The following is an 11,654-nucleotide window of genomic DNA, read 5'->3' on the forward strand; positions in this document are numbered from 1 at the left end:
TAAATTGCTAAAGATGTGTGATTTTATCTGGCCAGCATTTGATCTAATGTTTTATAGAAATATGTTATCTTTCTATGTAGGCTATAGGCTATCCTGTGTATGTTCCTCTATTCAAGTCTTCTTACTGCTTAGTCTAAGTCTAGTAATCTTGGCGTAGACTTTTAAACTCCAAGTGACTCTCAGAATGAAGGTGCCTCTGAAGAGACTGACAACCAGTCTTTGGTCTACCTCTGAGGTCAGTGTGTGGGGTTCTTACCAGTAACTGGAGCAGTCTACTGGTCATGACTCATGACCGTTATATGGTTAGTGGAGCAGGAAGATCACAGGGTGAGGACATTGGGGTGACGAGCACTAGGCAGCTAAGAGTTTGAATCCAGTGGCAAATGTCCCTGACATTAACACAGATGCAGTTATCTCCTCTTTATTTATCGGGGGGTTGCTGTGTCAGGGGTCAAGTTAGGAATTTGACTAATTAAGTTCTTTGCTTTCTCCTGAGTGTTTTTTTTGTGCTAATCTTTCTTGTTTTAACCAAGCCAGCCAAAGGTTTCCTTAGTGTCTGACTGAAATCATGTGAACCTAGATGTGGTAATCTCCATAGGAACATTTTCTCTGACACCACTACCTCCAGTGTTTATCCAATGTATCCATTCCCCTCACATTCTAACACTTTACCATCTGGTCTGTAACTGAATGTCTACACAGTGAGTGGAATTTATTGAAAGGTCAAATTAAAATAGACGTTTTGCAACATAAGTGGGAGCAGACATATGTGTGTGTGTATATATATATATATATGTATGATGAGTAGCCTACACAGGTCTAAGAGGCACTTAGCAGCAGAGCAGAAATCAATTTTTCCAAAATGTGGACAAAGTTGTGCGTAAGAGGCCTGTTAGCTGCCTGCATGGACATTCCTTCAAATATTTACGATGGCCAGGGAGAGGTCATTTTCAGGTCACCTTTTGTAAGGATTGGAGGCTGCGCAAAATCTGTGAGTTGTCCAAGAGGGAAAATTACAAACTCGCAGGGGTCTTAAAAATGCCAAAATCTTGTGCAAGAGACCCTATTGTGCTGCGAAAAAAAATTCTAAGTTAATTCTTATTCAGGCTGTATCACAACCGGCCGTGATTGTCCCATAGGGCGGCGCAGTTGGCCCAGCGTCGTCCGGGTTTGGCCGGTGTAGGCCGTCATTGTAAATAAGAATTTGTTCTTAACTGACCTGCCTAGTTAAATAAAGTAAAAACATTTTTTAAAAGGTATTACAACAAGAACTTCCGTTCCCATGAAGTGAGGAGGGGTGGGGAGTTCATTCACCCACTTTGATCTGGTCTCTGCAGACACCATGGGGAGTAGAAAGACTGTAAAAAACAGGAAACAGCTGAGGTCCAGCCCATTTTAAACAAATATTTTTATTTGGAGAGACAACTAGACAGATTATTTATTATGTGTAAGGTAAAAACATAAACAATCAACGGAGAGTTACATCTTCCTCCTCATACAGAGAGTGGTCAGACGAAAGTGAATTAAAAAGCCTCAGTGCAGTGATAAAGTATGCAAATGAGTAGATATAAACCTATACTGTATTGAGTTGAATATATACAGTGAGTGTACCATTTAGAGGGTGAATGGGCAAGACAAAAGATTTAAGTGCCTTTGAACAGGGTATGATAGTAGGTGCCAGGCACACTGGTTTGAGTGTGTCAAGAATGGCAACGCCGCTGGGTTTTTCCCACTCAACAGTTTCCCGTGTGTATCAAGAATGGTCCACCACCCAAAAGACATCCAGCCAACTTGACACAACTGGAAGCATTGGAGTCAATTTGGGCCAGCATCCCTGTGAAACTCTTTTGACAACTTGTAGAGTCCATGTCAAATTAGAAATCCAATATTGTTTCTTAATTATTTCAAATGTTGTCTTGGGCAAGATTCACATTTTCATAAGTCTTTTAGTGTTTAGTGCAGAGCACACTCAGGATTGGGATTTTTTTTTTCACTCTTCAAACTTCATGGTCCCTTCAAACCCATTGTAGGTGAAGGGTTCAATGGTTGGGGTGCATGCGTCTTCAGCCAAGCAGGCCATCTTGTTATTTTCACAGTTTCCCTCTGACCCTGGGCTGATGTACACCCCGTCTGGAGAGTGAATAGACGGGTCCTCATCAAAGTAGTTATGTGGTCTCAGGATCACTCCGCCTCCATTTCCAACGGTAACTGTGTTGGGGATGTCCTCAGCATGGGGAATGTGGAGGAAGCCTGTGGTTACCCAGGCAACCAGGTCCTAGACAAAAAAGCACTAATTTGGTGACTACCAACCCTTCATTTATCAATGACCTGAAAATGTGCAAATCTCAAGAGTGGCAAAATATATGTAAGGACAACGGCAAGATCAAAAACACACCTGGTTCTCAATGCTCTCGTCATCCTCAATGTACTTGCTGAAGTCCACTGCTGGTGTCCACATGTTGTTCTGACTGTACAGGCTACTGCTGGTCTGCTCGGAGTCTTTGTGCTTAGTGATGGCCACTTTATACCTGTCAAATAAAATAACAAAAGTTGGTCAAACTGCTTTGCCTTTGGTCTACCTGTAACCTGTGTTTTAGGAAGTAGGACCTTCCTTAGGAGGAGATGGGAGGGAGACTCACCTAGCCCAAGACATGGACTTCTCCTCTGGCTCCGTCTCTGGAAGGCTGTCACCGGTGAAGCTGACCACCTGGAGGCGGTAGGAGCGTTGGTGGCCCCAGCGGTTGGTGCGGTTGCTGGCGATGTGAAGGTAGCGTGGCGTCTTGGTGTCGTAGCGGAGAGCAGCCTCCTTCTCAGTCTTTAGCTGGGCCTCCACCAGCTGAGGAACCATGGCATAGCGCTCCGGCATCCAGGGTAAAGAAACATTCATAAACTTCATGTCCTTGGTCTGGAATACATTCTCAACCCCTGTGGTACAAAATCCCAATTCAAAATTCTAATTATTGGATCATGTTATAATCCTATCATTGAAATGAAAGATAACTCACAGACACGTCCAGCACCAATGTAACCAACTGGGGTTAAAACCAGGTCTTCAGTGGCCACAAGACATTTATAACTGTGCTTGACCTTTCATCGGTTTATACTAGGTCAAATGTATTGTTCACACTTACCCAACACGTCCAGGTCAACTTTGAAGTGGATGAAATGAGTGTGGATGTTCCCAATAGTATTTTCTGCCACCTGGTGTCCGTATTTGAGATTGCCGTCAACATTGAAAGATGACGATATGTATCCAGTGGCATGCACTTTGGCCTCAACAGAGCCACTCTGGTAAAAAATGAAGTCCCACAAGTAGTCATAGTTACCTATGGCCGTAATGGTCCTAAAAACTAAGGCACTGTTTACCATGCCTCCATAACTATTGCTGAAAAATCAGAGAAGTGTCTTCTGAGAGGACGGCCTGTAATTGTGCTCAAAAATGCAAATTGAATTCCTGAATCTATGAGGTGCACCGACGTCAATGTATCGGAAAGTGTCAATGTAGGTTGCCGCGTACGGACAATCCACGCCTCGAACGAGCTCATGCGCAAAGCGACCTAATTCCGAGTCCAAAAACTTAGTCAGAATCATGCCAGGTGTGATGGAACCATGAACTGACACTGCCTCTTGAACACTAAGCTCATAAACTATCCTCTCCCCCTTGAAACGAATGTCAAAAACTCTCATACCGGTGAGGGAACTCAGACCAAACGCAAAACTTCATTCGAGATACATGACATGATTATTCTTGACACTGAAGCGTTTACCCTGAGCGTAAAACTGCTGAGGGCTTAAACCGGTGGGTTTACTTCTAGGTTTGAGTGATGCATAGTTCTGGACAGGTTTATACACAATTTTAGTCACTGTCCCGGCATCATATTGTTTTAGGCTGCTCCTCCAGTTATCGCTCCCTGCCCTGTTGAGAGCTCAGAGTGAGTAGATACCAGATGAAGTAAATGTGAAGTGTTGTTTTTCCCCCGCCGCCTGATTGCCCTCTTATGGGGCTAGTGGAGTTGAACAATAACAAGCTTATGGGTTCAATATGAATCGCTGACAGATTTCTCCTTTCAAGAGTTCAGTATCCCTCAATGTCTAATTGGTCCATCATTCTTATTTCATTCAATGACTGCTTTAAACTACATGTACTCTCTAAGGGTTCCAAAAGGGTTATTTGGCTGTCCCAATAGGAGAACCCTTTTTGGTTCCATGTAGAACACTCTGTGGAAAGGGTCCTACTTGGAACCCAAAAGTTTTCTACCTGGAACCAAGAATTGTTCTTCAAAGTGTTATCCTATGGGGACAGCCGAAGAACCCTTTTAGGTTCTAGATAGCTCTTTTTTTCTAAGTGTGTGTATGGTTAACCATGTTAAGAAAGATGTCTTTTTCAGGACATACTACTTAGCATGAGTTGCTGAAAGCCAAAGGAGGGAAAAAAAGAGGAGAACATGGAAAAACCCACACTGTACAGGCACGTCGAGCTAGTGATGGAAAAGAGTGTAGCCTCATTTAGTGAGGCATGGAGGGGAGTGAAGGAGGGAAGAGGAGGGGAGGAGGAGAGGGTCTGTGTTTACTTCTAGCTGAGTGTTCCCAGCCACCACCCTCCAACCAGCACAAGTTTCCAAGGTGATATGTTATCTGGCCAAGGCCGGCTGACAGACATTAGGCCTGTTCCTTGCCTGATGCTGCTATTGTTTGCTCCACAAACCATAATCTTCCCCAGGGAGCTAAAAATAACACTAGCATGGTCCCACTGTGCAGCCCACCACACGTACACACACATCCTACAATTCCCAATGTACGTCCCCCCACCCCTCCCACCACACGTACACACACATCCTACAATTCCCATTTCATGTCCGTCCCCCCACCCCTCCCACCACACGTACACACACATCCTACAATTCCCAATGTCAGTCCCCCACCCCTCCCACCACACGTACACACACATCCTACCATTCCCAATGTCCGTCCCCCACCCCTCCCACCACACGTACACACACATCCTACAATTCCCAATGTCCGTCCCCCACCCCTCCCACCACACGTACACACACATCCTACAATTCCCAATGTCCGTCCCCACCCCTCCCACCACACGTACACACACATCCTACAATTCCCATTTCATGTCCGTCCCCCACCCTCCCACCACACGTACACACACATCCTACAATTCCCATTTCATGTCCGTCCCCCACCCCTCCCACCACACGTACACACACATCCTACAATTCCCATTTCATGTCCGTCCCCCCACCCCTCCCACCACACGCACACACACATCCTACAATTCCCATTTCATGTCCGTCCCCCACCCCTCCCACCACACGTACACACACATCCTACAATTCCCATTTCATGTCCGTCCCCCCACCCCTCCCACCACACGTACACACACATCCTACAATTCCCATTTCATGTCCGTCCCCACCCCTCCCACCACACGTACACACACATCCTACAATTCCCATTTCATGTCCGTCCCCCACCTCTCCCACCACACGTACACACACATCCTACAATTCCCAATGTCCGTCCCCCCACCCCTCCCACCACACGTACACACACATCCTACAATTCCCATTTCATGTCCGTCCCCCACCTCTCCCACCACACGTACACACACATCCTACAATTCCCAATGTCCGTCCCCCCACCCCTCCCACCACACGTACACACACATCCTACAATTCCCATTTCATGTCCGTCCCCCCACCCTCCCACCACACGTACACACACATCCTACAATTCCCATTTCATGTCCGTCCCCCACCCCTCCCACCACACGTACACACACATCCTACAATTCCCATTTCATGTCCGAATTTCTAAATTCCAATATGTTTTATAACCAAATCCAATTCGCACTCGTTTTAGTTCATTAATGAGGTGTAAGTTCATTAATTATGCATGAAGTAGATCGAGACCAGTCTTAAAAGCCAGGTAAACAGCGTTTAATTCAAGTGAGTACTGCCACATACACATATTTCCACAGGTTATAAACTGAAAATGACATCATCAGTTTCTCACACTCTCCCCGATTCCCACAATAGCCCAGTGTTTTCAGGTCCGGAGATGTTTTCTACTCCCCTCATAAACCAGACATTCCAATCTGTCTAAAAGATATCTTCTCCTCCACAAATGGTACATCAAGGACCATTCTTATCTGTCAGAAAAGATACGTCATCCCTCTCCCTTAAACCGCCCGAGAGGTACAGACAACTAATTCGTTTTGCTTACATTTTCAGTAACAGCTTAACCAAGAGCCCATACATTTCATACCATAACATAATAGAATTAGAATAAATGGTTCTAATTGAAATGTATACATTATTCATCATTTCAACTATAATTTCCTCCAACACACACGTACACACACATCCTACAATTCCCATTTCATGTCCGTCCCCCCACCCCTCCCACCACACGTACACACACATCCCCCTCCAACTGCCCTAATGGAGCGGATGGCTTTCCCTTGAGAAACACGTTCAGGGAGGGGGGAGACAAGTGAACGTGTGTGTGGGGTGGGGAGGGGGGAAACCAGGTGAGAGATGCATGATCTAAGTGTGTTTTGATGAACTCTTCCCTGATGGTAGAATAGGATATATTTTTGCGATATTTATTAATGTAACCTTTGTAAATCCATTACAAAGCTATTGATATTTTCTAGCCAGCTAAGGGGCTGCTACTGGTGTGAGATTGAAACTCAAGGAGGCCATTAACTGTGGTTGATCTCTGCTATACAACATATCACTGTGAAGATGTTTACTCAGTCAAGAGCCTCTTGTTTATGTCTACATAAATACTTGTGTGAATAACAAGGTGTTAGAGGAATTCTAAATTCCTATATGTTTTATAGCCAAAATCAAATTCGCACTCTCTCTAGTTCATTAATGAGTTGTAAATTCATTAATTATGCATGAAGTAGATCGAGACCAGTCTTAAAAGCCAGGTAACAGCGTTTATTGCAAGAGAGTACTAACCAAAAATACAAAGAACCTTACATTTTAAAGAGAGAACATAAAATGACATCATCAGTTTCTCACACTCTCTCCGATCCACACAATAGCGCAGTGTTTTCTGGTCTGGAGATGTCTTCTACTCCCTCATAAACCAAACATTCTTATCTGACCGAAAAGATATATCATCCCTCTCCCTTAAACTGCCCGCAAGGTACAGACAATTAATTTGTTTTACTTACATTTTCAGTAACAGCTTAACCAAGAACCCATACATTTCATACCATAACATAATAGTATTAGAATAAATGGTTCTAATTTAAATGTATACATTATTCATCATTTCAACTATAATTTCCTCCAACACAAGGCAATTGTCTTAATTGCGCCATGTTGATTACCAGAGTGCTTTAACCAGGTTTAATAAACAGAGTTAAAACAGAGGTTAAACCAGGCACTCCATCACAAATAATACCCTTGCCATAGACCACATCACCAACATCACTGCCCTGCACACAAAGGAAACATCTGTCCCAGTGGACTGTCCTGATAAACTAGAGAAAAACACACAGTTGTCCAAATATTGAATGTTCAGCCGATGGTTGTCTGCTTTGTATGGAGATCAGGCTTCTGAGCTGTGGCTGTTTGGGACTGTGAGTTATGACCTAACCAGGTCTATTAGTTAATGATTACAGACATCCCCAACACATTCATCACAAGTGTGAGGATGCATGATGTATTAGAGAGGAAACCTGTGCAGGTCACCATGCGTTCATTACATTGTCTAGTGTTGCTGTTGTTCACCACGTCATAAAAGGAGGATAATGGTCTCCTGGAGACTTTTAGCACCAGGGAATCACAAGGCTCAGACTTTTGCGGAAATAACGCATTCATGTCGATGGGAGATTTTTGTGAAAGTTATCCTTGCAGATCACATGGTAGGATTCCTCCCTGAGTTTCTGGACTCTGTCAGCATCCTCTTTCATCAGTTGGAGAGGCTTACCTTTGAGGAAGTTCCAAAGGGTAGTCAAATACTGGGGTCTCACACCATGCATAGGCCTAGATTTCATTTCATTTATGGTTTATGTTAATAGGGACGGGTACAAGCACATTGAAATATTGAATAAACAATCATCTGATGTGTTGCATCAGCTAGATTAGCGTATTAATTAAAATAGCATCACTGTGTTTACACAATACAATTTAGCCATAAAGTTGAGGGCTTGTTTATAAAGTCATCTGGTCTGTTCAGCATTTATACATCTGTTATAGAAGTTGTTGTTGAAAGAGAAACTAGACTAATTAAGGACTACATGCTCAAAGGAAGTGTTGCACTATACTATAATGAACCTCAACTTAAAGGCAACTTTCCGTCTATTGCCCTTGAGAATAGACAGATGAAGCCATAGCGTGTGACACCCATGTTGCTATCATGTCTCGCCAGGCAGTCTGCCAAGAGAATCCAAATGATAAACAGTCTTGTTATGACAGTAAGGTTCTTTCTAGAAACTTCCAACATACTTTCCCAAGTCAGTTCAGACTCCTCACAGTATGCACTGAACCAAGAGACCCTGACATTAAGTATTTTATGCTAGATTTTCTTGTTGCCATAAACAAAAACATTTCCCATGGTTGAAGTTACCTAATAGTTGTGCATGGGTCTTTTATTATGAAATTAAAATCAAACTCAAGTGAACTCAGGTAAATTGCTAAAGATGTGTGATTTTATCTGGCCAGCATTTGATCTAATGTTTTATAGAAATATGTTATCTTTCTATGTAGGCTATAGGCTATCCTGTGTATGTTCCTCTATTCAAGTCTTCTTACTGCTTAGTCTAAGTCTAGTAATCTTGGCGTAGACTTTTAAACTCCAAGTGACTCTCAGAATGAAGGTGCCTCTGAAGAGACTGACAACCAGTCTTTGGTCTACCTCTGAGGTCAGTGTGTGGGGGTTCTTACCAGTAACTGGAGCAGTCTACTGGTCATGACTCATGACCGTTATATGGTTAGTGGAGCAGGAAGATCACAGGGTGAGGACATTGGGGTGACGAGCACTAGGCAGCTAAGAGTTTGAATCCAGTGGCAAATGTCCCTGACATTAACACAGATGCAGTTATCTCCTCTTTATTTATCGGGGGGTTGCTGTGTCAGGGGTCAAGTTAGGAATTTGACTAATTAAGTTCTTTGCTTTCTCCTGAGTGTTTTTTTTGTGCTAATCTTTCTTGTTTTAACCAAGCCAGCCAAAGGTTTCCTTAGTGTCTGACTGAAATCATGTGAACCTAGATGTGGTAATCTCCATAGGAACATTTTCTCTGACACCACTACCTCCAGTGTTTATCCAATGTATCCATTCCCCTCACATTCTAACACTTTACCATCTGGTCTGTAACTGAATGTCTACACAGTGAGTGGAATTTATTGAAAGGTCAAATTAAAATAGACATTTTGCAACATAAGTGGGAGCAGACATATGTGTGTGTGTATATATATATATATATATATATATATGTATGATGAGTAGCCTACACAGGTCTAAGAGGCACTTAGCAGCAGAGCAGAAATCAATTTTTCCAAAATGTGGACAAAGTTGTGCGTAAGAGGCCTGTTAGCTGCCTGCATGGACATTCCTTCAAATATTTACGATGGCCAGGGAGAGGTCATTTTCAGGTCACCTTTTGTAAGGATTGGAGGCTGCGCCAAGATATGTTACAAAATCTGTGAGTTGTCCAAGAGGGAAAATTACAAACTCGCAGGGGTCTTAAAAATGCCAAAATCTTGTGCAAGAGACCCTATTGTGCTGCGAAAAAAAAATCTAAGTTAATTCCTATTCAGGCTGTATCACAACCGGCCGTGATTGTCCCATAGGGCGGCGCAGTTGGCCCAGCGTCGTCCGGGTTTGGCCGGTGTAGGCCGTCATTGTAAATAAGAATTTGTTCTTAACTGACCTGCCTAGTTAAATAAAGTTAAAAAAAATTTAAAAAGGTATTACAACAAGAACTTCCGTTCCCATGAAGTGAGGAGGGGTGGGGAGTTCATTCACCCACTTTGATCTGGTCTCTGCAGACACCATGGGGAGTAGAAAGACTGTAAAAAACAGGAAACAGCTGAGGTCCAGCCCATTTTAAACAAATATTTTTATTTGGAGAGACAACTAGACAGATTATTTATTATGTGTAAGGTAAAAACATAAACAATCAACGGAGAGTTACATCTTCCTCCTCATACAGAGAGTGGTCAGACGAAAGTGAATTAAAAAGCCTCAGTGCAGTGATAAAGTATGCAAATGAGTAGATATAAACCTATACTGTATTGAGTTGAATATATACAGTGAGTGTACCATTTAGAGGGTGAATGGGCAAGACAAAAGATTTAAGTGCCTTTGAACAGGGTATGATAGTAGGTGCCAGGCACACTGGTTTGAGTGTGTCAAGAATGGCAACGCCGCTGGGTTTTTCCCACTCAACAGTTTCCCGTGTGTATCAAGAATGGTCCACCACCCAAAAGACATCCAGCCAACTTGACACAACTGGAAGCATTGGAGTCAATTTGGGCCAGCATCCCTGTGAAACTCTTTTGACAACTTGTAGAGTCCATGTCAAATTAGAAATCCAATATTGTTTCTTAATTATTTCAAATGTTGTCTTGGGCAAGATTCACATTTTCATAAGTCTTTTAGTGTTTAGCGCAGAGCACACTCAGGATTGGGATTTTTTTTTCACTCTTCAAACTTCATGGTCCCTTCAAACCCATTGTAGGTGAAGGGTTCAATGGTTGGGGTGCATGCGTCTTCAGCCAAGCAGGCCATCTTGTTATTTTCACAGTTTCCCTCTGACCCTGGGCTGATGTACACCCCGTCTGGAGAGTGAATAGACGGGTCCTCATCAAAGTAGTTATGTGGTCTCAGGATCACTCCGCCTCCATTTCCAACGGTAACTGTGTTGGGGATGTCCTCAGCATGGGGAATGTGGAGGAAGCCTGTGGTTACCCAGGCAACCAGGTCCTAGACAAAAAAGCACTAATTTGGTGACTACCAAACCTTCATTTATCAATGACCTGAAAATGTGCAAATCTCAAGAGTGGCAAAATATATGTAAGGACAACGGCAAGATCAAAAACACACCTGGTTCTCAATGCTCTCGTCATCCTCAATGTACTTGCTGAAGTCCACTGCTGGTGTCCACATGTTGTTCTGACTGTACAGGCTACTGCTGGTCTGCTCGGAGTCTTTGTGCTTAGTGATGGCCACTTTATACCTGTCAAATAAAATAACAAAAGTTGGTCAAACTGCTTTGCCTTTGGTCTACCTGTAACCTGTGTTTTAGGAAGTAGGACCTTCCTTAGGAGGAGATGGGAGGGAGACTCACCTAGCCCAAGACATGGACTTCTCCTCTGGCTCCGTCTCTGGAAGGCTGTCACCGGTGAAGCTGACCACCTGGAGGCGGTAGGAGCGTTGGTGGCCCCAGCGGTTGGTGCGGTTGCTGGCGATGTGAAGGTAGCGTGGCGTCTTGGTGTCGTAGCGGAGAGCAGCCTCCTTCTCAGTCTTTAGCTGGGCCTCCACCAGCTGAGGAACCATGGCATAGCGCTCCGGCATCCAGGGTAAAGAAACATTCATAAACTTCATGTCCTTGGTCTGGAATACATTCTCAACCCTGTGGTACAAAATCCCAATTCAAAATTCTAATTATTGGATCA

At 43.6% G+C, this 11,654-nt stretch overlaps 2 protein-coding genes across 2 annotated transcripts; both read right to left on the minus strand.

Annotated features, from left to right (window-relative positions):
* Positions 1–1,390: 1,390 nt before the first annotated feature.
* Positions 1,391–3,520, minus strand: LOC115110537 (amine oxidase [copper-containing] 3-like). The gene is made up of 4 exons (XM_029636285.2): positions 3,132–3,520; positions 2,640–2,925; positions 2,396–2,528; positions 1,391–2,275 (listed from the first exon to the last, which is right to left on the minus strand). The coding sequence occupies exons 1-4, from the start codon at positions 3,367–3,369 to the stop codon at positions 1,991–1,993; spliced, it is 942 nt and encodes a 313-aa protein (XP_029492145.2). The 5' UTR covers positions 3,370–3,520; the 3' UTR covers positions 1,391–1,990.
* A 6,558-nt stretch (positions 3,521–10,078) lies between these two features.
* LOC135564663 (amine oxidase [copper-containing] 3-like) lies at positions 10,079–11,651 on the minus strand. Its single transcript, XM_065010151.1, has 3 exons — positions 11,327–11,651; positions 11,083–11,215; positions 10,079–10,962 (listed from the first exon to the last, which is right to left on the minus strand). Exons 1-3 carry the CDS (start codon positions 11,581–11,583, stop codon positions 10,678–10,680), a joined length of 675 nt encoding a protein of 224 aa, XP_064866223.1. The 5' UTR covers positions 11,584–11,651; the 3' UTR covers positions 10,079–10,677.
* Positions 11,652–11,654: the final 3 nt, after the last annotated feature.

The sequence above is a fragment of the Oncorhynchus nerka genome, linkage group LG26, assembly GCF_034236695.1.
Source record: "Oncorhynchus nerka isolate Pitt River linkage group LG26, Oner_Uvic_2.0, whole genome shotgun sequence".
Lineage (NCBI taxonomy): Eukaryota > Metazoa > Chordata > Actinopteri > Salmoniformes > Salmonidae > Oncorhynchus > Oncorhynchus nerka.